Source organism: Neovison vison, chromosome 6, assembly GCF_020171115.1.
Source record: "Neovison vison isolate M4711 chromosome 6, ASM_NN_V1, whole genome shotgun sequence".
In the NCBI taxonomy this organism is placed as follows: domain Eukaryota; kingdom Metazoa; phylum Chordata; class Mammalia; order Carnivora; family Mustelidae; genus Neogale; species Neogale vison.
In genome coordinates, this window is record NC_058096.1 from 207,275,177 (window position 1) to 207,302,541 (window position 27,365).

The window sequence follows — 27,365 nt, forward strand, 5'->3', positions numbered from 1 at the left end:
CATACTGTTTTGATTACTACAGGTTTGTAATATGACCTGAAGTCTGGAATTGTGATGTCTCCAGCTTTGCTTTTCAAGATTTCTTTGGCCATTTGGGGTCTTTTGTATTTCCACACAAATTGTAGGATTATTTGTTCTAGGCCTGTGAAAAATGCTGTTGGTATTTTTTTTTTAAAGATTTTATTTATTTATTTGAGAGGGAGAGAGAGAGCATGAGAGGGGAGAAGGTGAGAGGGAGAAGCAGACTCCCCATGGAGCTGGGAGCCAGATGTGGGACTCTATCCTGGGACTCTGGGATCTCTGGGATCACGACCTGAGCCGAAGGCAGTGGCTTAACCAACTGAGCCACCCAGGCACCCTACTATTGGTATTTTGATAGGGATTGCATTAAATGTATAGATTGCTTTGGATGATTTAGACATTTTAACAATATTTATTCTTCCAATCCATGAACATGGAATGTTTTTTCATTTTTTTTGTGTCATCTTTGATTTCTTTCTTATAGGTCTTTGCCTCTTTGATTATATTTATTACTAGGTGTCTAATTTGGGTGCAGTTGTAAATTGGATTTTTTTCTTAATTTTTCTTTTTGCTGCTTTATTATCGATGTACAGAAATGCAACACATTAGGGTGCGTGGGTGGCTCAGTCAGTTAAGCATCTGGCTCAGGTCATGATCTCAGAGTCATGGGATGGAGCCCCACATGAGGCTCCTTGCTCAGTGGGGAGTCTGCTTCTTCATCTCTCTCTGCTCCTTCTTGATGCTCATGCGTGCATGCTCTTTCTCTCAAATAAATAATCTTTTAAAAAATGTAACAGATTTTGCGGGGCGCCTGGGTGGCTCAGTGGATTGAGCCTCTGCCTTGGGCTCAGGTCATGGTCTCAGGGTCCTGGGATCGAGCCCCGCATCGGGCTCTCTGCTCGGCAAGAAGCCTGCTTCCCTTTCTCTCTCTCTGCCTGCCTCTCTGCCTGCTTGTGATCTCTGTCTGTCAAATAAATAAATAAAATCTTAAAAAAAAAAGTAACAGATTTCTGTACATTGAATTTGTGTCCTGCAACTTTACTGAATTCATTTATCAATTCTAGCAGTTTTCGGGTGTAGGTTTTTGGGTTTTCTGTATGTAAGTATCATGTCATCTGCAAGTAGTGGAAGTCTGACTTTGCTGATTTGGATTATCTCTTTTTGTTGTCTGCTTGCTGTAACTAGGACTTTCAGTACTATGTTGAATAAAAGTGGTGACAGTGGATGTCCTTGTGTTTTTCCGGGCCTTAGGGGAAAGGCTCTCAGTTATTCCCCACTGAAGATGACATTAGCTGTGGGTTTTTCACATACGGCCTTTATTATGTTGAGGTATGTTCCCTCTAAATGTACTTTCTTTTTTTTTTTTTATTTTTATTTTTTTAAAGATTTTATTTATTTATTTGACAGACAGAGATCACAAGCAGGCAGAGAGGCAGGCAGAGAGAGAGGAGGAAGCAGACTCCCTGCTGAGCAGAGAGCCCGATGTGGGGCTCGATCCCAGGATCCTGAGATGATGACCTGAGCCGAAGGCAGCGGCTTAACCCACTGAGCCACCCAGGTGCCCCTAAATGTACTTTCTTGAGGGTTTTTTTTTTTTTTTTTTGAGGGTTTTTATCTTGAGTGGATGTTGTACTTTGTCAGATTCTTTTTCTGGATCTACTGAAATGATCATACGGATCTTCTCCTTTCCCTTATTGATGTGATGTATGTGACGTATAACGTTGATTGATTTGAGAATATCAAACCACCCTTGCAACCCAGGAATAAATCCCACTTAATCGTGGTGAATGAATTTTTTTTTTAAGATTTTATTTATTTATTTGACAGAGATCACAAGTAGGCAAAGAATCAGGCGGGGGTGGTGGTGGAGGGGGAGGGAAGCAGGCTCCCCGCTGAGCAGAGAGCCTGATGCGGGGCTCAATCCTAGGACCCTGAGATCATGACCTGAGCCGAAGGCAGAGGCTTAACCCACTGAGCCACCCAGGTGCCCCTGATTTTTTTTTTTTTTTTTTTTTTTTTACCCCTGATTTTTTAAAAAATGTATTGTTGAATTCAGTTTGCTAGTATTTTGTTGAAAATTTTTGTATCTTTGTTCCTCAGGGATATTAGCTTGTAGTTCTTCTTTTTTGTGGTGTCTTTATCTGATTTTGGTAACAGAGTAATGCTGGCCTCATAGAATAAGTTCGGAAGTTTTACTTCCTCTTTTTTTTTTTTTTATAATAGTTTGAGAAGAATGGGTATTAACTCTTCTTGGTAGAATTCGCCTGTGAACCCATCTGGTCCCAGACTTTTCTTTCTTTGGAGGTTTTTTTTTTTTTATTACTAATTCAGTTTCTTTACAGGTAATTGGTCTGTTCAGATTTTCTATTTCTTCCTGTTTCAGTTTTGGTGGGTTATATGTTTCTAATAATTTATCCATTTTTTCTAGGTTGCCCAATTTGTTGGCATGTAATTTTCCACAGTCTTTTTTATGTGGTGTTTGCTTTTATTTTTTCTCTCTCATTTGTGATTTTATTTATTTGGGTCCTTTCTCTTTTTGTCTTGATAAGTCTGGCTAGAGAGTTATCAATTTTATTGTGTCCCCCCCCCCCCCCCCCGCAAAGAACCAGCTCCTGGTTTTGTTGAGTTGTTGTTGTTGTTTTCCCTTTTAGTTTCTATATCATTTATTTCTGCTCTCGTCTTTATTGTATCCTTTCTTCTTCTGGTTTTAGGTTTTGTTTGTTCTTTTTCTAGCTCTTTTAGGTGTTAGGTTAGGTTGTTTGAGATTTTTCTTGCTTTTGAGCAAGTAGGCCTGTATTGCTATAAACTGACCTCTTAGAACTGCTTTCACTGTATCCCAAAGGTTTTGAACCATTGTGTTATCATATTCATTTGTTTCCATGTTCTTTTTCATTTCTTCTTTTATTTCTCAGTTGGCTCATTCATTGTTTAGTAGCACGTTATTTAACCATCATGTATTTGTGGTCTTTCCAGATGTTTTATTTTGATTGACTTCTAGTTTCATAGTGTTGTGATCAGGAAAGATGCATGGTATAATTTTGATCTTTTGTTGAGGCTTGTTTTGTGGCTTAATACGTGATCTCTTCTGGAGAGTGTTCCATGTGCACTTTGAAAAGAATGTGTATTCTACTCTTTTAGGATGGAATGCTCTGAATATATCTGTTAAATCCATCTGGTCCGGTGTGTCATCCAAAGCCCTTGTTTCCTTGTTGATTTTCTTTCCTTTTTCTTTTTTTTTTTTAAGATTATTTATTTATTAGAGAGAGAGAGAGAGCACACGCACAAGTGGGGGAGCAACAGGCAAAGGGAGAAGCAGACTCCCTGCTGAGCAGGGAGCCTGATGCAGGACTCTGTCATGACCTAGGATCATGACCTGAGCTGAAGGCAGTTCCTTAACCACCCAGGCTCCCCCTATTATTGTATTATTATCAATTAGGTTTTTTTAAATGTTTGTTGTTAACTGTTTTATGTATTTGGAAGTTCCCATGTTGGGTTTATTCGGCTCAGGTCATGATCTCAGTGTCCTGGGATCGAGCCCCGCATCCGGCTCTCTGCTCAGTGGGGAGCCTGCTTCCCCCTCTCTCTCTGCCTGCTTCTCTGCCTACTTGTGCTCTCTCTGTGTCTCAAATAAATTTAAAAAATAAATAAAAATTTTAAAAATAAATAAATACTTAATGATTGTTATATCTTCTTGTTGGATTGTTCTCTTCATTATAGTATTCTTCTTTGTCTCTTGTTACAGTCTTTGTATTAATGTCTGTTTTTTCCGATATGAGTGTTGGTACTCCAACTTTGTTTTGACATCGATTTACATCATAAATGTTTCTCCATCCCCTCACTTTCCAGCCTGCAAATGTCTTTAGGTATAAAATAAGTCTCTTGTAGGCAGTATATAGATTTTATTATTATTATTATTATTATTCATTCTCTTATTCTGTGTCTTTTTATTGAAGTGTTTAGTCCATTTACATTTGAAGTAATTGTTGATGGATATGTATTTATTACTGTTTTGTTACTTGTTTTGTGGTGGTTTCTGAAGATTTTCTTGATTCTTTCTTTCAGGGTATGCTAGTTTTCTTCAGTACTGTATGTGGATTTCTTTCTCTGTATTCTTTGCATATTTCTTAGTGGTTTTTGATTTGTGGTTCCCATTACGTTTGTAAATTATATTTTTTCCATATAGCAGTTTACGTTAGGTTGATGGGCATATAAGTTTGAACCCATTCTTTACTCCTCCCCATGTTTTAGGTATATGATGTCATATATTTTTTTTTTTAAGATTTTATTTGTTTATTTGACAAGACAGAGATCACAAGTAGACAGAGAGGCAGGCAGAGAGAGAGAGAGGGAAGCAGGCTCCCTGCTGAGCAGAGAGCCCGATGCGGGACTCGATCCCAGGACTCTGAGATCATGACCCGAGCCGAAGGCAGCGGCTTAACCCACTGAGCCACCCAGGCGCCCTATGATGTCATATTTTACATCCTTTTATTTTGTGTTGTTTAATTATTTTTTTTTTACAGAAATATTTCTTTTTATTGCTCTTGTATTTCCTACATTCATGCTATTGGTTTTGGCCTTTTCTTTCTACTCAAAGAATCCCCTTTAATATTTCTTGCTGGGGTAATATAGTGGTCATGAACTACTGTAGTTTTTGTTTGTCTGGGAGACTTTTTTTTTTAAATTTTATTTATTTAGCTGATAGAGAGGCACAGCAAGAGAGGGAACACAAGCAGGGGGAGTGGAAGAGGGAGAAGCAGGCCCTCCCCCTCCCAGCAAGGAGTCCAGTGCAGGGCTCGATGCCAGGACCCTGGAGTCATGACCTGAGCCAAAGGCAGATGCTTAATGATTGAGCCACCCAGGCACCCCATTGTCTGGGAAGCTCTTTATCTCTCCTTCTATTCTGAATGACAGGCTTCCTGGACAGAGTATTCTTGGCTTCAGGTATTTTCTGATCAGCACTTTGAATATATCATGCCACTTCTTTCTGGCTTGGAAAGTTCCTGCTGAAAAATCCACTGTTGGCCTTATGGGGTTTCCTTTGTATGTAACTGTTTTTGTTTGTCTTCCTGCTTTTAATATTTTTTTCTTTACCACTATATTTTGCCATTTTTTTAATTTTTATTATGATTATTTTTAAAGATTTTATTTATTTATCTGACAGACAGAGATCACAAGTAGGCAGAGAGGCTGGCAGAGAGAGAGGAGGAAGCAGGCTCCCCGCTGAGCAGAGAGCCCGATGCAGGGCTCCATCCCAGGACTCTGGGATCAAGACCTGAATCGAAGGCAGTGGTTTTAACCCACTGAGCCACCCACGTGCCCTGTATTTTGCCATTTGTTTTTTAATTTTTTTAAGATTTTATTTATTTATTTGACAGTTCACAAGTAGGCAGAGAGAGAGAGAGGAGGAGGCAGGCTTCCCGCTGAGCAGAGAGCCTGATGTGGGGCTTGATCCCAGGACCCTGGGATCGTGACCTGAGCCAAAGGCAAAGGCTTTAACCCACTGAGCCACCCAGGCGCCCCTGTTTTGCCATTTTAACTACAATATGTGATGTGTAGGTGTGGATCTGTGTTTTTGATTTTGTTGGGGGTTCTTTGTGCCTCCTGGATCTGGATGTCTGTTTTCTTCCCCAGATTAGGGATGTTTTCAGCTGTGATTTCTTCATATAAATTCTCTGTCTCCCTTTCTGTCTGTTTGTTTTTGGGATTCTTACAAGATGGAGGTTATTAAGTTTGATGGAGTCACTGAGTTTCCTAAGTCTGTTCTTGTTTTGCATAATTCTTTTTTCTCTCTTTTGTTAAGTTTGATTACTTTCCATTACTCTGTATTCTAGGTCATTAATTCGTTTCTCTGCATCCAGCCTTCTGTTCATTCCATCAGGTGTGTTTCTCATTTCATTTATTGAGCCCTTTATCTCTGCTGTGTTGTTCCTTCGCTCTGTGTTTATGGTTTCACTGATGTCCTCCACTCTTTTTTTTTTTTAAAGATTTTTATTTATTCATTTGACACAGAGATCACAAGTAGGCAGAGAGATAGGCAGAGAGAGAGGGGGAAGCAGGCTCCCTGCTGAGCAGAGAGCCTGATGTGGACCTCGATCCCAGGACCCTGAGATCATGACCTGAGCCAAAGGCAGAGGCTTAACCCACTGAGCCACGCCCAGGCACCCCTGATGTCCTCTACTCTTTTTTTTTTTTTTTAAAGATTTATTTATTTATTTATTTGCCAGAGAGAGAGGGAGAGAGAGCAAGCGAGCACAGGCAGGCAGAGGCAGAGGGAGAAGCAGGCTCCCTGCCGAGCAAGGAGCCCGATGTGGGACTCGATCCCAGGACCCTGGGATCATGACCTGAGCCGAAGGCAGCTGCTTAACCAACTGAGCCACCCAGGCGTCCCTTAAAGATTTTATTTATTTATTTGACAGAGAGAAATCACAAGTAGATGGAGAGGCAGGCAGAGAGAGAGAGAGAGAGGAAAGCAGGCTCCCTGCTGAGCAGAGAGCCTGATGCGGGACTCGATCCCAGGACCCTGAGATCATGACCTGAGCCGAAGGCAGCGGCTTAACCCACTGAGCCACCCAGGCGCCCCTGATGTCCTCTACTCTTAAGGCCAGGGAGTATCCTTATGATTATTGCTTTAGGGGTTTTTAGTTTTTGTTTTTAGTATATGTGCTGCCAAAGCAAGCTCTTGTTTTTTGTTTGTTTGTTTTATTTGTTTTGTTTTGTTTTTAAGTAAGTTCTATGCCCGATGTGGGGCTTGAACTCATAACCCTAAGATCAAGAGTGGTGTGTTCTACCAGCCGAGCCAGCAAGGTGCCCCATGATCGTTGTTTTAAATTGTTTATCAAGGGCGCCTGGGTGGGTTAGGCCGCTGCCTTCAGCTCATGATCTCAGGGTCCTGGGATAGAGCCCCGCATCGGGCTCTCTGCTTAGCAGGGACCCTGCTTCCCTTCCTCTCTGCCTGCCTCTCTGCCTACTTGTGATCTCTGTCTGTCAAATAAATAAATAAAATCTTAAAAAAATTAAATTGTTTATCAAGCATGTTACTTATATCTGTTTCACTCAAGTCTCTGACCATGGTCTTAACCTGTTTCATCTGGGACAAATTCCTCTGTCTTCTCATTTTGTGTGAATCCCTTTGCCTGTTTCTCTGTGTTAGGAAAGCCAGCTACATCTCCTGTTCTTTAGTGTAATGGCTTTATGAAGAAGAGGTCACGTAGTGCCCTATAGCGTAGTGTCCCCTTTCGAAGGCCTGGTACTTCTGGGACTGTCTCCATTGTATGCTCTTGTGTGCTCTGCTGTTGTATCCTGGCCACTTTATCCTTCAGGCTAGTTAGTCTGTCGAGGCTTTCTTTGCCTATTGTGGGCAGGGTTTGGTGCCTGGCCTGAATGTTGTACTTTTTTTTTTTTTTTTTAAAGATTTTATTTATTTATTTGACAGACAGATCACAAGTGGGCAGAGAGGCAGGAAGCAGGTTCCCTGCTGAGCAGAGAGCCCGATGCGGGACTCGATCCCAGGATCCTGGGATCATGACCTGAGCTGAAGGCAGAGGCTTTAACCCACTGAGCCACCCAGGTGCCCCAGAATGTTGTACTTTTTAACTTGGTGTGCTCTGGCCTGCTTGTGAAATGAGATCTGTGGCTGCCACTGGAATTGAGGCCTCACAGAACTCCTGGGTTGGGAGACATGGTGTGGGCAGGGGTTTGGGCCAATCATCTAGGGGAGGGCACCCCCCCACACACCTGAGCTGAGACTGAGGCAAGCATGACTAGGGAGGGTGCTTCCCCTTCAGTGCAGGGAAGTGGGTAGTGGGAGGGAGCTTGGTATAAGCCAATTAGGTAGGGAATGTGATCACTACACTGGTTCCTAGTGGTGGCTCTGCGTTTATGCTGAGAGGTGGAGGAGGGAGATGGCGCTGCCCAGTTCCCATGTTCCTGGCGGGAGAGGGGGTGTCTCTGTGAATGCTGCCTCCCTAGGACATGCTCCCAGATGAGCAACTAACCTCCCCACTGTGTGCCCCAGGCACTCTTCAGATCATGGTTTCTAGGCTGTATGTCCGCAGACTATTTGCCCTGCCTCTTCTCAAGAGTAGTCCAGTGACCTCTCAGCCCTTCCAGAGGTAAACATGCTGATCTTTAAAACTCTAGGCTTTAAGCCCCAGTCATTGCAAGAACACACAAGATTTGGACTGTCTTGCTTTGCAAGGCAATTGCTATGGGGATTTGTTTTCCCTATGCACCCCTGCGTGTGCTAGTCTGTCTCTTGTCCTTCTTGCCTGTGGTTCCCTCCCCACTGCAGTAACCACTATCCATTTCTCTCCCGAACTGCATCTCTGCACTTCCTGTCCTCTGATGTGATCTCTTCTCTACCTTGAGTTTTGGAGTTTTTTCTGCCAGTCTTCAGATCAATTTCTGGGGTAGTGAGGATAATCTGATAGTTATCTAATTGTATTTGTGAGACCAGGCAAGCCTAGGGCCCTCCTGCTTCTCTGTCAGCTTCCTCAGTCAGTCTCTTACAGCATTTTGAATACATCATCCCACTCTCTCTTGGCCTAAATAGTGTTTCTGCTGAGAAATCCACTGATAGCCTTGTGGGGGTTTCCTTGTATGTGAAGAATTTTTGTTCTCTTGCTGCTTGAAAAATTCTCTTTGATTTTAGATGGCTTTATTATAGTTTGTCTTGGAGAAGATCTTTTTGGGGACCTATGAGCTTTATGAATGTGGATGTCTAAATCTCTCCCCAGACTTAGGAAGGCCTCAGCCATTGATTATTTATTTTTATTTATTTTTCAAAAATATTTCGTTAAATTTTCTGACAGACAAGAAGAGAGGAAACACAAGCAGGAGGAGTGGGAGAGGAAGAAGCAGGCTTCCCACTAAGCTGGGAGCCAGATATGGGGCTTGATCCCATGACCTGAGCCAAAGGCAGATAGATGCTTAACCACTGAGCCACCAGGGCGTTGTCCCCCCTCACCCCCGCCATTGTTTCTTTAAATAAGGTTTCTGTCCCTTTCTTCTGTTTCCCTTTTGGGATGCCAACAATGTTTAGATAGTTTCTTTTGATGGTATCTCATAATTCACTTAGGCTTTCTTTTGTTATTTTTTTTTGTTCTTTTCTGGATAATTTTAAGTGACCTATGACTTCACAGATTCTTTTCTCTCTCTCTTTTTTTTTTTTTTAAGATTTTATTTATTTATTTGACAGAGAGAGACAAGTAGGCAGAGAGGCAGGCAGAGAGAGAGGAGGAAGCAGGCTCCCTGCTGAGCAGAGAGCCCGATGCGGGACTCAATCCCAGGACTCTGAGATCATGACCGGAGCCGAAGGCAGCGGCTTAACCCACTGAGCCACCCAGGCGCCCCTCTTTTCTCTTTTGATCACATCTGGTTTTGGTACTCTCTGCTGCATTTTTCATTTCACTCGTTGCATTCTTCACCTCCAGGATTTCTTGGATCTTTTTAATAATTTATTTCTCTCTGTTAAACTTCTCATTTTGTTTGTGTATTGTTTACTGATTTCATTGAATTGTCTTTCTGTGTTTCCCTATAGCTCACTAAGCTGAATGAAATCTTTATTAGGTAGATTGCAGATCTCTATTTCTTTGGGGTCAGTTACTGGAAAATTACTGTGTTCCTTTGGTGATGTCTTGTTTCCTTGATTTCCTGTTCTTGGGTATCTTACGTTGCTATCTTTGCATTTGAAGAAGCAATCACCATCTCTAGCCTTGACTCATTGGCCTTGGGAGAGAAATATCTTCTGTCAACCTGCTGGGGATCCTGAGGCTTTCCCAGTGAATGACAATTGTATTATCAGATATTCCAAAAGCTTTTTATCTTTTTTTTTTTTTTTGAAAGTAGGCTCCACGCCCAGCAGGGAGCCTGTTGCAGAACTTGACCTCAACGACCCTGAGATCCAGACCTGAGCTGAGATCGAGAGTCAGATGCTTAATTTAAGAAAAAAAACAAGGGCGCCTGGGTGGTTCAGTGGGTTAAAGCCTTTGCCTTCAGCTCAGGTCATGATCCCAGGGTTCTGGGATGGAGCCCTGCATCGGGCTTTCTGCTCAGCAGGGAGTCTGCTTCCTCCTCTCTCTCTGCCTGCCTCTCTGCCTGCTTATGATCTCTGTCAAATAAATAAAATCTTCAAAAAAAAAGAAAAAGAAACAAAACAGATGAATGTAGGGCAAGGGAAGGAAAAATAAAATAAGATGACAGAGGGAGGGTCAGGCAAACCATAACAGCTCTTAACTCTAGGAAAATTAGAGTTGCTGGAGGGGAGGTGGGGGGGATGGGGTAACTGGTTGAAGGGCATTAAGGAGGGGATTTAATGCATTAAGGATGGGATTTAATATAATGAGCACTGGGTGTTGTATGCAACTGATGAATCACTCAGTTCTGCCCCTGAAGCTAATAATATATGTTAACTAAATTGAATTAAAAAAAAAAAGTCAGATGTTTAACCAACTGAGCCATCCAGGTGCCCCTCCAAATGCTTTTTAAATAGTTATCACGTTTTAGAATCAACGTATACAAAATGTACAGGAGATTTTTATAACAGTTTATTTATTTTAAATTTATTTGACAGAAAAGGAGAGATAACAAGAGCGGGAATACAAGCAGGGGGAGTGGGAGAGGGTGAAGCAGGCTTCCCCTGAGCAGGAAACCCCATGTGGGGCTCGATCCCAGGGTCCTGTTATCACGACCTGAGCAGAAGCCACACACTTAATGACTAAGCCACCCAGGTGCCCCTTGTAACAGTTTAAAAACTAAATATAAATGTTGGCAACATATAAAGAAAGAAGCATCACAGTAACTAAAGTCAGAAATAAATTCCAAAACTACTTGAATATAAATATGTGTGTACTACTTTTATAATTGAAAAGCAATCACTGTTGTGGCTGCTAATGGAGAACTTTGGGGTAATACTCTATTTCTTGATGCGAGTGTTGTTTAGATTAATGGCTGTGTTTACTTTCATGGAGCTGTATGCTTATAATTTGTATACTTTTTTACAGTATTTTATGCTAAATTTGAAAAGTTTATTTAAAATAAAGGTAGTACTCGGGGTGCCTGGGTGGCTCAGTTGTTAAGCATCTGCTTTCGGCTCCGGTCACGATTCTGGAGTCCTGGGATCGAGCCCCGCATCGGGCTCCCCGTTCAGTGGGAAGCCTGCTTCTCCCTCTCATTGCTCCCTCTGCTTGTGTTCCCTCTCTCTCTGTCTCTCTCTTTGTGTGAAATAAATAAAATCTTAAAAAAAAAAAAAGGCAATACTCATCATAAAAAATGTAAAAGTATAGAAAGTTGACTTGAAATATTTCTCCACATACCTTATGCCACATGAAGACCAACAACCAGTACTAACATTTCCCCCATTTTTCTGCTGTGCATTTTTGGCCTATGACCTTTATTTCATTATTTCAGACGTTATTTCAGACTGTAGAAATAGTACATGCTCTGTGTGGAAAACTTGGTAAACACAGTAAGGCACCACATCTCACAATGGAATGATAAGATTGACAGAAAGATGCCAATAGGCTCAGTATAGCAATTAAGATTCTTTAATGGCAAAGAATCCAGGAATTTATGAAGATATTTACATTAAGAACTGAAAGGGTTCTGATTCTGGTCAAGATGTAGTAAGAACATTCTGTCCTTTCTCTCTGACTGAATCCAACTAAAATCCCTGGATCAGTTGAGTACCCTGGAAGATAAATGACAGCAGATGGATTGGGGAAGGAAAATGTTTTTATATTTTGTTTCCATACAATACCATCCAGCCTGGACTCAAAGGTACCACGAAACCCGGAACTGGGCACTGGGTGCAGACAGAAGAAGGTCTAAGAGAACCCCCCTCTTTCTAGTCTCGGGAGCAGGAAAGGGGATTCCTATGGGACAGGGAATGGAGGTAGAGGAAGAGAATCTCTGATTTTTGTTTGCTCCCCCGCCCCACCCGCCATTTTCTCCTGCCCTGGCGAAATACTGTAGCAGCAGAGGCAGTAGTGACATGGGCAGCCAGACTGGAGAGGAATCCTTTATTTAGGGGGATTATGGTCCCAGGAGCATGGAGAGAGATTCACTGAATTTGTTTGGTCTCTTCTCACCGCTTTACTAGAGGCGATCACAGTTGTGGTAGGTGCTCAGCAGAGAAGCTAAAGCTTTCCCTTTCTACCCAGAAGACTGGGAGCTGAAAAGTGTCAGGAAGATTGCAGAGAGGAAGGAACTCAACAAAGGGAACCCATAGTATTGTTTATGAACTCCTGGGCTCTCCTGTGAAATAGCATGGGTGCATCTGACTCTGAACAGTAAGCTGAGAGCCTAGAAGAGGAGACGACTGCCCAAGTCCTCTGCTGGCCACTGCAGGGTATGCCTGGGACAGATCAAAGTAGTACTGCAAGAGCTGTGCGAACTAAACTGATATTAGAACACAGCCCACACTGTACCCCTGGGGATAAAAATATATGTTTAGGGACGCCTGGGTGGCGCAGTTGGTTGGACGACTGCCTTCGGCTCAGGGCGTGATCCTGGAGTCCCAGGATCGAGTCCCACATCAGGCTCCCAGCTCCATGTGGAGTCTGCTTCGCTCTCTGACCTTCTCCTCGCTCGTGCTCTCTCTCACTGTCTCTCTCTCTCAAATAAATAAATAAAAAAAATCTTTAAAAAAAATATATATATATGTTTATAAAAAATAAAAAATTAAAAAAAAAAAAAAAAAAAGAACAGCCCACAAAAGATGGGTAGGAGCTTGTGGATTGGGCCTACTTAAGTTAATTACTGTTAAGACAAACAAAAATCCAACATTTTCCATTCCACCTTAACAAGATCCAGATTAATACAGCGTAATATCTAGAAATACAGAATTGCTCCACATACGAAGAGTCAGGAAAATCTTACTCTCCTAAGGAGAAAGGACAGATGGGAACCATGACATGATACAGATGTTGGGCTTATCAAAGACTTTCAGGCAGAAAGTAGAATTAAATTATAATTAAAATTCCCCTTTAAGAATTGAGGGTGAACACTTTTGAAACAAATGGAAAATTACATATTTAAATTTTAAATCGGAAAACTTATAACTAAAACTAAATTTAAAAATTCATGAAATGACCTCAGTAACAGAGCGGGGGTAATAGAAGAGCCAGTTAACTCAAAGACGAAACAATGAGAATGATCCAGTTCAACCCAGCAGGAATTAAACTGAGGAAAAGTACACGGAGCTTCAGGGAGTTATGGGACAATAAGAGAGGGCTTAGCTTTCATGTTATGGAAATCGCCAAAGGAGAGGCAGGCAATGGAGTGATACAGAAAACTGAAGAAATTATGGAAAGGAAGAAATAATGTGTTTCTATTTGCAGATGACATAATAATCAACTTAGAACTTCCCAGGGAATCCATGAAAAAGACTCTAGGTAACTGGGGCGCATGGGTGGCTCATGAGGTTGGTGAAGCGTCTGCCTTTGGCTCAGCTCATGATCCCACAGTCCTGGGATCAAGCCCCACATTGGGCTCCCTGCTCAGCAGGGAACCTGCTTCTCCCTCTCCCACTTACCCTTGTGTTTCCTCTCTTGCTGTGTCTCTCTGTCAAATAAATAAATAAAGTCTTTTAAAAAAAAAAAAGACTGTAGGTAAAATAGTTTTTGTGTTTTTTTTTTTTTAACTTTATTTATTTATTTGACAGAGAGAGATCACAAGTAGGCAGGGAAGCAGGCAGAGAGAGAGGAGGAAGCAGGCTCCCTGCCAAGCTGAGAGCCGGTTGTGCTCAATCCCAGGACCCCGGGATCGTGACCTGAGTCAAAGGCCGAGGCTTTAACCCACTGAGCCACCCAAGTGCCCCAGTAAAATAGTTTTGAATGGGAGGAAACACAGTACCCATTTCAAGACTTATTTTATAGCTACAGTAATCAAAACTGTATAGTATTGGTAGAGCGATAGACACATAGATCACTGGAACCGAACAGGAAACCCAGAAATAGACTCACATAAGTACAGCCAACTGCATTTTGACTGAATGTTTGTGACTCCCCCAAATTCACATGTTAAAATCCTGACCCTAGTGTGATGCTACTAGGAAGTGGGGAACTTTGGAAGGTCATTAGGTAGAAGGGGTGGAGCCCTCACAAATGGGATCAGTGCCCTCATAAAAGGGACACCAGAGAGCTCGGATTCTTCCTTTCTGCCATATGAGGACACAGAAGATGGCCCTCTATGAACCAGGAAGTGGGCTCTGCCCAGAAATGTAATCTGCTATGATCTTGATTTTGGATTTCCCAGCCTCCGGAACTGTGAGAAATAAATGTGTGTTGTTTAAGCCACCTTGTGCATGGTATTTTCAAATGCTATAGAAGCTCAAACAGACTAAGATGTGCCAAAGCAATTGAGTGGAGGAAGGGTGGTCTTTTCAGCAGTTGGTGCTGGAATAATTCGATATCCATGGGACCAGGGGGAGGGGGAAAACAACCTAGGCCTAAGCATCACATTTTACACAAAAAGTAATTCAAATGGATCATAGATTAGTTGAAAAACTATAAAAACATTGGGGAAAAAATCAGAGAAAATTTTCAGAAGTACTGCTTGGTGAAGAATTCTTACCCATGACAAGTAAAGCATGATCCATAAAAGAAAAAAGTGGGTAAACTAGACTTCATTGAAATTAGAAACTTTGATTCTGTCAGAGTTTGTGGAAAGAATAAGACAAGAGACAAGTGGGGCGCCTGGGTGGCTCAGTGGGTTAAACATCTGCCTTCGGCTCAGGTCATAAACTCAGGGTCCTGGGACTGAGCCCCACATGGGGCTCTCTGCTCAGCGGGGAGCCTGCCCCCCCGCCCACCCGCCCTGTCTCTCTGCCTACTTGTAATCTCTCTCTCTGTCAAATAAATAAATTTTAAAATCTTAAAAAAAAAAAAAAGGAAAAGAGACAAGCTACAAAGACTCAGTGAAACATATCAGACCAAGACTCATATTGAAAGAATATAAGGATATCTCAACAACAGTTCCTAAATACCCAGTGGACCAAAGAAGAAAACACAAGTGAAATGAGAAAATACTTTGAGATGAATGAGAACAAAAATCACAACATATGGAAACTTACAGGATGCAGCCGAAGTAGTGTTTGGAGGGAAACTTACAGCTGTAAATGCCTGTATTAAGAAAGAAGGAAGATACCAAGTCAGTAAGCTCAACTATTAACTACTTGAAGAAACCAGAACAGTAAGAGCACAAATAAGCCCAAGACAAACAGAAGGAAGAAATAATGAAGACTAGAGTAGAAGCAAGTGAACAGAGAATAGGAAAACCAGAGTAAGTAAAATAAAAAATTGATTCTTTTTAAAGATCAACCAAATTGGCAAGCCTTTAGCCAGAATGACCAAGAAAATAAGATTCATATTACTAGAATTATTCATGAAAGTGGGGACATTACTACCAACTTTCCAGAAGTAAAAATGATTGTAAGGAAATACTATGAACAATAAACATGATGCCAATAAGTTAGTTAGCCTAGATGAGATGGACAGATCCTGAAACATACAAAGAAAACTTAATAAAGAAGGAATAGAGGGAGGCCTCCCTCCCTCGTGCTCTCTTTATGGGTTAAGCCGCTGCCTTCGGCTCGGATCATGATCTCAGGGTCCTGGGATCGAGTCCCGCGTCGGGCTCTCTGCTCGGCAGGGAGCCTGCTTCCCTCTCTCTCTCTCTCTGCCTGCCTCTCTGTCTACTTGTGATCTCTGTCTGTCAAATAAACAAATAAAAATCTTTAAAAAAAAAAAAGATAGATAAAATCTTTTTAAAAGTAGAACACCTTTTTTTTGTTTGTTTTTTTCTTTTAAGAGGACTAGAAAGAAAGGGGTTGGGGAGAAGGGCAGAGAGGGAGAGAGAATTCAAGCAGGCTGCATGTCCAGCATTGACCCTGATCAAGGGCTCAGTCTCACAACCCTAAGATCATGACCTGAGCCCAATTGGACACTTAACTGTCTGAGCCACCCAGGTGCCCTAAGGAGAAATAGAAAATCTGAGTAGCAGAAAAACAGGGAAAGAGGTTGAGTTAATCTTAAAATTTCCCACTTAAAAAAACAAACGGGTGCCTATGTGGCTTAGTTGGTTAAGTGTCCAACTCTTGATCTCAACTGAAGTCTTGATTGCAGGGTCGTGAGTTCAGTGCTCATGTTGGGCTCCACACTAGGCATGGAGCCTACATAAAACAACAATAACAACAACAAAATCTTTTCCATTAATAAAAGACCAATATCTGATGGCTTCATTAGTGAATTCTATCAGATGTTTAAAGATTTATCTTGAACTCTTCCAGAAAATTAGGAGGAAGCACTTCCAAGTCATCTTGTGAGGCTGGCATTATGCTGATACCAAAGCCAGACAAAGAAGACATAAAGAAGGAAAACTGCAGAGCAGTATCGCTTATGAATATAGACATAGTATCCCTTAGCAAACCAGGACAACCAACATTTAGAAGGAATTGTACCCAGTGATACAAAGTTGGTTCAACATGAATACAACTCAGCCTTTGTAATATACCTTATTAGTAAGATAAGTAAAAAACCATAAGACTGTCTCAAAAGATACACCAAAAAACCATAATACTCTTTAATGATTAAAAAATAACAACAAGGGGCGGCTGGGTGGCTCAGTGGGTTAAGCCTCTGCCTTCAGCTCAGGTCATGGTCCCAGGGTCCTGGGATCGAGCCCCACATCGGGCTCTCTGCTCCGCGGGGAGGCTGCTTCCTTCTCTCTCTCTGCCTGCCTCTTTGCCTACTTGTGATCTCTGTCTGTCAAAAAAAAAAAAAAAAGAAGAAGAAGAAGAGGAAGACCACCTTTCACTCTTAATCTCAGGAAGCAAACTGAGGGTTGCTGAAGGGAAGGAGGTGGGGGGGATGAGGTAGCTGGGTGATGGACATTGGGGAGGGTATGTGATGTGGTGAGCGCTGTGTATTGCATAAGACTGATGCAATCACAGACCTGTACCCCTGAAACAAATATGTTAAGAATAATTAAAAAAAAAAAAAAAAACAGACCCTCTCAAGCTAGGAACAGAAGAGGGCTTCCTCAGCCTGGTGAAGATATCTATGAAAAACTTTGATGTGCTATAATATTTAATGGTAAAAGACTGAATGTTCTCTTCCTAAGCTCAGGGTTAAGATGAGGATTCATTCTCACCACTGCAATTCAGTGTTGTGGTAGAAGTTCTAGCCAAGACAAAAAAGACTTATCTTTTTTTAAAAAAAAATTATTATTGTAATAAAAACACATAACATAAAATTGACCATCTTGACCATTTTAAGTATACAATTTAGTAGTGTTAGTATTTCACACTGTTGTGAAATAGATTTCTAGAACTTTTTTGTCTTACCAAACTGAGATTCTAAAGTCATTTTTTAAAATGTTGATGCATTTGTTTTTTGTTTTTTTATTATGTATTATTTAATGACTTTACCAACCTTATTTAGCCAAGACAGTTTTTTTTTAAGTTTTTTTTTTTTTTTTTAATTTTATTTATTTGACAGAGATCTCAAGTAAGTGGAGAGGCAGGCAGAGAGAGAGAGAGAGGAGGAAGCAGGCTCCCCACTGAGCAGAGAGCCTGATGCGGGTCTCGATCCCAGGACCCTGAGATCATGACCTGAGCCGAAGGCAGAGGCTTAACCCACTGAGTCACCCAGGTGCCCCAGATTTTTTTTTTTTTTTAATTTAACAGAGAAATCTCAAGTAGGCAGAAGTAGACAGAGGGGCAGACAGATAGAGGAGAAGGAGACTCCCTGCTGAGCAGAGAGGCAGATATAGGGCTTTATCCCAGGACCCTGGGATCATGACCTGAGCTAAAGGCAGAGGCTTAACCCACTGAACCACCCAGCCGCCCCAGCCAAGACAGTTTTATAAGAAAAGTAAATAAAAGGCGCCCAGATAAGAAAAGAAATTAAGCTAACATGGTTTGCAAATGACATGATCTCGTGTATGTAATATCCTAAGACATACACAGACACATGGCTGAGAGGCATGTGTTCAGTGTCACTTGTCCTTAGGGAAATGTATTTTAAGACCCAATTAGTTATCAGTACGTACTTAGCATAGCCAAAATAAAAAACAGTGGAAATACCAAACGATTCTAAATGATGGCAGATGAGAAGAAATCTCATATGCTGCTGGAGGAAATGTAAAATGGTACAAGCACTCTGGAAAGTATTTTGGCAGTTTCTTAGAAAATTTCAACGGGCCATACTACCTAGCAGTTTCACTTCTAGGCGTTTATTCCAGAGAAATGGGGTAGTCAGTAAACCTTTGTGGTAAAAACAAGCATGATAGGTCCATTGTGGCTGAAGCTTGGGGGAGATGGTGAACATTTCCAACAAACAGTCCTGAAAAGCTGTGGGACAGAGCCTGTAGTCTATATAGGTTTTTTTTGTTGTTGTTGTTTTGTTTTTTTGGGGTTTTTTTTACATCTTTTTTCCTATTACCTCCACCTCTCTTGGGTCTTTGGCACATTTATTTTTTTGGTTGATCCTTTTTTTTTTTTTTTTAAGATTTTATTTATTTATTTGACAGAGATCACAAGTAGGCAGAGAGGCAGGCAGAGAGAGGAAGGGAAGCAGGCTCCCTGCTGAGCAGAGAGCACAATGTGGGGCTCGATCCCAGGACCCTGGGATCATGACCTGAGCCGAGGGCAGAGGCTTTAACGCACTGAGCCACCCAGGCGCCCCTTTTGGTTGATTCTTATTAAGTGTGACTTGTTTGAAGAGAATTTTAAGTGTTGGGTGTTTGGTGAATATAGGCACAAAAAGATAATCATTTAAATTTTATAATAATGTATATATGTGGATTTTTCTGTAAGTTTCACATGTATTTTCTCATTCGGGGCCTGTTCAGAACTGTGGGAGTCTCAGGCAAGCTGATGACAGAGTGGGATGAGCTTGCCTTCCTGCTCTGTCCTCAGGGACCTTCATTTTCTGAGCCAGAGTGCCTGACTTGATCCAGGCTTGTCCTCTATAGAATTCCTCAGGGCTGTTCTGACTGGTTCTAGCAGTTTTTTTCTTTATGTGGACAACTCTGTAATTTAGGTGTCTAATAACGAACTTCTTTGTTTTTGCTTATAGTGGGGTCTCCGGCAAAGGCAGGCTGTGGGATTGTTTATGTTTTCATATAATGTACACTTTGGCCTCCCGGGCCTCCATCCTTTCCACATGTTGTGTCTCTTTATTTTTTTTTATTTTTATTTTATTTATTTATTTATTTATTTGTCAGAGAGAGAGAGAGAGAGAACGAACAAGAGAGCCAGCACAGGCAGGGAGAATAGCATGCAGAGGAAGACGCAGGCTCCCTGCTGAGCAAGGAGCCCCATGTGGGATTCAAGGGGTCATGACCCAAGCCAAAGGCAGAGGCTTAATGACAGAGCCACCCAGGCCTCCCATGTTGTATCTCTTTTTGTTGTTGTTGTTGTTGTTGTTGTTGTTGTATCTCTTTAAATTCAGGAAGCAGAGCTGTAGATTTTGATATGAAGAAACTTATAAGTATGGGGCAATGTAGGAAAAACAGGTTTTTGGATCACATAGAAATTTTGCTTTGGAGTACCTTTGCATTAAAATTGTATACAGTGGAATAGAGATGAATAATGTCTCCTCTTGGTAGGTTCAGGTAGGTTGGCTGTATAATCAAGTAGAATTTGCATTTTTTTGGCCTTGTTTTCTGGGTGCTATGAAAATTAACAATTAGTATAACTGGTAATATTAAGATCAGTGGGAGCTGAAATTAAGATCATGTCAGAAAGAGTTGTGTTGGCTGCAGACTGGAAGTGAATTAGAACGTTTTCTTCTTCTCTGGTTGCGCTGGTGAAAGCAGGACTGCAGAGGTGGGGCCCCTCCCCCTCCTGTGTTACTGATGTGTGTACAGAGGAGGCGGAGAAGGAGATTGGCATCACAAAATCAGAATTTTTTGGAGGGCTTGGTTTTGTGACACTTGAGGGAAGAGATGTGAGACTTGCCAGAGGACTGAGGTTCGAAGAGGTACAGTTGGTTTCTGGCCTTCAGTCTTTGGGGATCCCTGTGATAGTGTCTCTCTCCCTGCAGGTGAACATCTCATCAGTGTGTGTATCCCCACCCGCACCCCAGGGGCAGGATGGAGGGCCAGGGAGCAGGAGCAGAAACACTGCTTCCCGGGGTCGTGGTGTCTACTGGGAGGTGAGCACTAGTGCGGGTCACCCCCGGTGGGTGCTCTGCTAGACACCTCTCTGACATGCGGGGCTCCAGGCAAGCCTTGTGAATGGCTGAGCTGCCAGAAACGGCTCTGCTGCTGGGGCCAGCAGCTGCCACCTGCAGGCTCCTCTATCGCGAGCCTGTTGAGTTGACCCACAGAGGGTTCTATAGCCTTAGAAGGTTGCTGGGCTGGAAAATTGCATATGCACGTAAAGCTTGTGTTTCCTGGAAGGTGAAAGGAGTGTTAGCCATTCATCTTCTTGAGAGTTGGCTGTGCTGTGACGCCTTTGGCCTCTCCTTTCTGGTCTTGACGCTTCTGGAGAGTCACCTCTTTGGCCTAGGTTTCCATCAGTGAGCCTGATCAAGCCAGGACACAAGTCTGGGCAGGTTCCCTGTAACACAGACCAAAGAAAACGGCAACATGGAGCAGGAGATAATGGATTTCTATTTTAGGGTAACAGTGGAGAGCTTGTAATGAAGGGAATTCTAGAACCTTGGGCCTTTGCTGGAGTTTTCTATTCTGATTTTATTGGTTTAAGGTTTTCTACTTGGAAGCAACAGAAGTTAATTTTGGCTCACATGGGCAGAAAGAGGATTTATTGGAAGGATATACAGTGGCTCACAGACTGGAAAGAAAAGCTGCTGAGCATCGTCTTCAGAAGGTGCTCGCATCAGAGGAGCCTTGATCTTGGGAGCAGGAACCTGTTGGGGTTGAATAAGCACCAGCACATCTAGTTCCTATTTCTTTTTGCTCAGAAGTCAAAGTCCAGGGACAGAGGCCCAACCACCTGGCCTGGTGCGGGTCAGGGAGGGGCACCTTGACTGACAGCGTGTCCAGGCCCAATCCTGTGGAGGGGGGTGGTTCTTCTGTGGCACAAAGACAGGGGCTGGGCAGGCTGCCACACGACTGTGTCCCAGTCTGACTGGGAGCAGTAGCTTCCTCTAATGCTGCTGCCACCATGAAATGTGTTTTCTGTCAGAAGCCTGGGCTTTTTGGTGTTTTTTATGTTAAAGGCTAACTCTGCTGAACATTCCTTACCAGTGAAACACTCTCTGTGCAAGAATGTGTTTTCTGAGGGGTCAGGCCTATGTAAAGTTTTTCTGGAAATCCCAAGGATTTCTTTCAGTCAGACCTGTGCCCAGAGAAAGGTGGGGAGGATGTCCAGAATCCTCCTTTGTCAGAGAGCTGCTGAAGGTGATGTCTGCTACCCAGGTGTGCTTTCCTGTGTCACCTGTGGGAACAGTGCCCTCTTGAGGGAGTGGTCTTTTAGAAATGCCTGTTTGGGAGAGGGTTGAGAGTTCATCATCAGAGTCAGAGGGGCAGTTTTTGGCTCTTAGGTTACACTGACTGAGAAACTGCCCACAGTTAGAGCTGACCAGAGGGTGTGTGTGTGTGTGTGTGTGTGTTGGGACTGATGTCTCCAGACCTTGCATGTAGGCGTCCTCAAACACGTCTCCAGCCACGCCATGTGCCAAACCAGGACTGGCTGACTTGTCTCCCTTCTTGCCAGGTACCAGCCGATGGTGTCCATTGTCCGTGCTGTCCAGCGCACACCAGGCTGATCCATGGTCACTTTCCGGGATGGCAGCAAGGTGACTTCAGCTGAGGATGACCCTGACTGAAAGGCTGCGTGAGAAGATATCTCAGGCCTTCTACAACCATGGGCTGCTCTGCGCATCCTACCCCATCCCTATCATCCTCTTCACAGGGCTCTGCATCGTAGCCTGCTGGTATGTTTCTGAGTTGTGCTGGATAGGGTAAGCCACTGTGTTGGGACAGCAGGTTTCCTAATCCTGATTGCTCTGCAGCCCTTGGACTGTGTGTACTTTTTACACAATGAAACTGGACGCTCATCAGAGCTGGTGGGTGGAGAGTTTGAGTCCTGAGGTGTTTAGCCGCTAGACTGAAAACGGTTCAGGCTGGCCCCGGCTTAGGCATTCGCCAGATTTGTTCATGTCATTAGTAGTCTATTTCTATTTCTAAGAAACTGGAAGAAAGGCATGATCTTGTAATATTCCTTCTCCACAGCGACACTTTCATTTTGGTACCTGGTCAAGAGCAGGAGCATTCGAATGTTTTAAAACAAAATCCATTTGAACAGTCCTTGGTCTACGGCCATACCACCCTGAACGCGCCCGATCCCGTCTTAACAGTCCTTGGACACTCTCGTGCAGGCTCACACAGAGACTTGGTTCTCTGCTCTCCAGTCATTTTCTGGTGTTTACAAGGAGCCTGTTTCTGACCTCTTACTGATTCTCAGGGCCTGCTGTGCTCCCCGAGGACTGTCACGCCTGCTGTAGCCACCTTCGGTTCACGTCTGTCTTTCTGTTACAGAGCCTCACAGAAGCCGAAGGCTACAGCTAATGATGACATGAAAAGGATGGGTTTGGTGTAAAAGGGTATCTGAGAGCCTTTTTTGGCTCTAAAACACTGACAGCCATGAAAAGAGCCCAGTGTGTTATCCTTGCTTCTGGAAGGATTTCCACACTGTTTGTACATCTGACGTTTGTTGGATGCGTTCAGTGCTGTGCTGGAAGGAGGATGGTTCGGGACTGAGCTCGCTCTCCGTTGCTAATGATCCCACGTTCTTCTCTAATTAGGACTGAGGAAGATGAGTGTCTTTCATTGAGAATTTCCTGCCGGGTGCTTCAGGCATATAATTAATCTCATCAATCCTCATAATAACCTTGGAAAGCAGTCCAGTTATATTTCCATTTAACCAAAGGAGGGTGGGGGGTTGGGGCCTGGCCTGGTCTACACAGTTAATAAGCAGGGATACTGGACCTAGGGATTCTCGTGCCTGCCCCCGAGGTACTCTGTTACCCTGACTCCCTTCTTTTCTGGCTCAGTGGTTTTGTACTGATGCTTAACTTTTGTTAAATTGTGTTGTGAAAGATAAGATACAGCTACCTCTTGTAGGACATATATTAGCAGAACCCAGATCTTGTGTGTGTGGTTTTTTTCCGTCTAAGTTAATTATCTTTTTAAAAGTCTCTCAAGATCGTACTTTTTAAAAGTCATCTCTGTCCTTCAAAATCATACTTTTCTAGGCTTGGCCTGCGTGGTTCTCAAACCTGAGCTAGCAACAGAATCACCTGGAGGCATGCGCAACACAGACTGCTGGGCGTCACCCAGAGTTTCTCATTCATCAGGTCTGGGCTGGGTCTAGGAATTTTTATCTCTGACAAGTTCCCAGGCTTGGGACCACATGCTGAGAACCACTGGACTGTCTTTTTTGAAAATCTGTCTGTGGCTCTGCCACGTCTCCGCTAAAAGTGTTTCTCTTTTATTCCGATTTCTGGAGCAGCTCGTGGGGACACTCATGGTTATTATCCCCGGTATGGCCTTCTGTTGGGGCTGGTGGGACTGGGCTTCCCATGCACTAAATCCTTGGGTCTTCAGTGGCTTCCATACGGGGGAAGGTGGTAGGAAATACTTGGTGAACGAGTACATTGAATTCAACTTGTATGCTGTGTGGTCAGTTTGAGTCAAAGAGGGGTAGTTGTGATTCCCTGTCCTCAGAGATAACTCTAGCTACAGGAAAAGGGAAGGATGTTTTCTGTTTGCCGTTCGTCTTTGGGAATTGGGTGTCACCAGGTGAGACCAGGCAGCGTCCTGGACCAGGATTGTAGGATACATGATCCCGGAGGACTGGCTGCTTGGGTGCAGTCGGGCCTTACCTCTGAATGAGTAATTTGCTCTTACACTAGTGTTTCAGAACAGACAGTTCTTGGTTTTATGACATGAGGTTTTCTGTTATGAAAACCTTAGAAGATGGCTACAGTCTCAAGTTTGGAGGACCCCTTCTTGACTCTGGGTGAATTAGAATGGGCTGGAAGGTTGGGGAAGAGGCAGATGTGATGATATGGTATTTAACAACCAACACAGCCCAGATGCTGCCAAGCCTGCCTTCTATCCTGCAGGTGCTCCTGGCTGAACGTCAGTCCTGGGAAAGGGGTGGGTGAGGCTAGGGGTAGGACTGGGCTGATGGGAAGGCAAGGAAGACTGATCTTGACTGATCTTCCTTGCCTTCTGGCTCGTAGGTCCTTCGGTACTTTCCCTTTCACAGGTGCTGTTCCATTTGATGCCTGACATCCTTAGCGGGGGTGGTTGTGTCCTAGTTTTTTTCAAGATGATGACACTGGTGTGGAGAGCTGATAAGTGGTATTACAGCTGGCATGTCCTTGTGGAAAGCCCTGTACTTCCTCCACCTCACCAAGGTGATAGGAACTTTTTGAAGAACACCGCTTAGTGCTGATAGCTTTTGTTGCAAGGAGTTTGCTCCCTGAACAGGAAGCCCAGGAGACAAGGCCTCAGTTGCCTTGGGCCAGGAGCAGGATCTGTAGGCAGAACCTGCCTAGACAAGACCGGAGAGGGGTTTTGACACATTAGCCCTGTGTAACAGAAATTGAGCTCCAAGTGGGTTTTATAACACTTCAGTAAAGATGGCCATAACAGGGGGCCCTGGGTGGCTTATTTGGTTCAGCACCTGCCTTCGGCTCAGGTCATGATCCCGGAGGACCGGGATCGAGTCCCATGTCGGGCTTCCAGCTCCGCGGGGAGTCTGCTTCTCCCTCTGACCCTCTCCTCTCTCCTGCTCTCTTACTGACTGTCTCTCTCTAAGAAATAAATAAAATCTTAAAAAAAAAAAAAAGATGGTTGGGGCGCCTGGGTGGCTCAGTGGGTTGGGCCGCTGCCTTCGGCTCAGGTCATGATCTCAGGGTCCTGGGATCGAGTCCCGCATCAGGCTCTCTGCTCAGCAGGGAGCCTGCATCCTCCTCTCTCTCTCTCTCTGCCTGCCTCTCTGCCTACTTGTGATCTCTCTCTGTCAAATAAATAAATAAATAAAATCTTTAAAAAAAAAAAAAAAAAAAGATGGCTATAACATATGCCAAGCACTGTGCCAGCCTAGTGACGCACATATCATCTCAGAAGCGCGATCTGGACCCAAGACAGGTAGCCGCAGTGCCATTAGATGTCATGCTCAGCAGATGTGACCTGGCCTTGGTGCAAAGGGAGATGGTGGTGTCAGGGAGGCTTCTCTGGGGGAAAACCCTTGAGCCAAACCCTGTAGGAAGAATGAGTGGCGTCTTCCTCCCCTCTTTTCCTGTTCATGGTTGTGGCCATCAGTCAGCTCACTCAGCAGCTGGGCAGGAAGGGTGGTCCCCTGAGAGCCCCTCTGAACACCTGCTGCCTCCTCTGGTCCCACCTTCTCACGGCGCTACAGGTTCCTCATGTCTTTGCAGTCACGAGGTTTTAATTTGAAGAGGAAAACCAGCCTTAGATACTGTCCCATTCTCAGTGCCGTGTACTTTCCCAAAGCAGCAGCTTTGTCATGTCATCTTGAAGGAGCCTTTTAATGGCTTTTCTTAAAATCTGATTGGCTTAGGAAACATTTTGCAAAGCTAAATGAAGTCTGTTAGCCTCCTAAAATGACAAAATGTGTTTCAACAGATCCACAGATTCTGGACCTTTTTGTCTAAGAGACCAGATACTGTGGCCCTAGGGCACAAGCCTCCCTGTCCACTTCTAAGCTGTGAAGCTTCTTTGTCCAGGGCAGGGTCCCCCCTCCTGTTCAGTCTCAGGTTGCCTGCAGAAAGCAAAGCGTGGGTCATAGACAGCTTCTAGTAGTTTTGTTAGATACCTGCATTCTGTTTAGTGGCTTTTCTTTTATTGTCCCTGGCATGGGGCACTGGTGCAGCTTGAACTCAAAGGACTCCTGCTCTTGAGACCCTTGTTCAGATCTTAAAGGTCACGTGAGCTGTAGACCCTGTTCTTCAGCACCGGATCACCCCAGGAGCAGTGAATGCTCTTTCCTCTGGGAAAATCTGATGAAACCTGCAGCACGGAGGCACTGTGGCAAGAGGTGTCCTCACGTTTCCTGGAGGTTAGGCCACCCGAGGTGCGGCCCAGCAGCAGCCCAGCAAGGCGGAGGGTGCTCTGGCTTCCCGGCGGGGGTGTGGCAGGTGCACCGCGGGATGAAGAAAGAGCGCTTGGGTACAGGCTACCTACCGGCCTTCCTGGCTGCAGGTCAGAGGTTAGCATGAGGGGCATTGGGTCCCTTGATTCTGTTGATTCTGCAGCCTGCTGCTCCTGGCTAGAGAGGGTGACTTGAACTTGGAGAGCAGGTCAGAGCACGGTGAGGCCATTCTGAACCCCACGAAGGGTGGTCCTTGTGCGGCCTGTGCGGGAATGCCAGAGCAGGCTTGGCTCCTTTCCTCTTCCTTTTTCTCTGGAAGGACACAGTACCTTGGGGCTGAGGCTGCGTGTCTCAGCTCTGGTGGTTCTGCGTGGCAGCCTCTCTCCTGCTCTGCCCATGTTTTGAGTTTCCGCAGATCACCGTGCTCTTGGTGGGGTGTGCACACAGGGGCTTGCATTAAAGGCTCTTTTTTTCTCTGCCTGTGTGGCCACTCTAGGCACATTTTATTCTCATTTAGATCTCTAGGCATCTAAGTAGGTGAAGGCCTGTCTGTGACTGTGTTCTGGAGAGCCAGGCTGGATAGCTGAGGACGAGTCGCAAAGCCCCACTGAGCTGTGCCCTGAAGCCAACACCTGAGAGCCCAAGGGACCGGCTGCTGCAGCTGCTGCTGGACGCTGGCCTGTCCAGCATGCCAGAGCCCAGGCCTCGCCCAGCGAGAGTTACTCCCGGCCTCATGGACAAGCTCCGGAAAGGCTCTGGGATGCCTGTGGGAGATCAAAGACTCCTTCACCACCCGAAAGTTCCTCAGACACAAGAGAGCAGGAGAGCTCAGAAATACTGCTTCTAGTCTTTCACTACCCCACCCCTCGGCCTGCACTGTGGTTCTCCCCTGAGAAGGGAAAAGCAGAAACATCTCTCACCTTGATGTCTCCAGACAGGTGCCTCAGGCAATGTCTCTGAGCGTCATTTCTGTGGTTGCTGTTTCCATCTGTCTTCAGCATCTCCTGAACCCCAGTCCCAGATGACTGGGAGTGAGAGGGAATGAGACAAGCCAGTAGCATCCCCGTAATTGTGGGACTAGAGCAACAGGACATTGCAGGGCTGCTTTGGGTCAAGAAGCAGGGGAAGGGACCATTCAGGGTCCTAACTGTTCTTGCATGGGAGTGGGTGAAATATCCCTGCCCAAAGGCCCACCAGATGGGCTGTGGTGCTGCCAGTCTGTGCTGTGGGATGGCCGTCGCCTCACCCTGCC

At 44.2% G+C, this 27,365-nt stretch overlaps 1 protein-coding gene across 2 annotated transcripts in view; it reads left to right on the forward strand.

Moving 5' to 3' along the window:
- Positions 1-27,365, forward strand: part of LOC122909476 (SREBF chaperone) — a 72,495-nt gene that overhangs the window by 16,320 nt on the left and 28,810 nt on the right. The window contains exon 2 of one of the 2 annotated variants that reach the window (XM_044253691.1): positions 21,704-21,923. In XM_044253691.1, the coding sequence (XP_044109626.1) occupies positions 21,802-21,923 (122 nt within the window). In that variant the 5' untranslated portion in view covers positions 21,704-21,801. Of the gene's footprint in view, positions 1-21,703; positions 21,924-27,365 lie in introns of those variants that run through there. The other variant, XM_044253692.1, reaches the window with a different exon arrangement.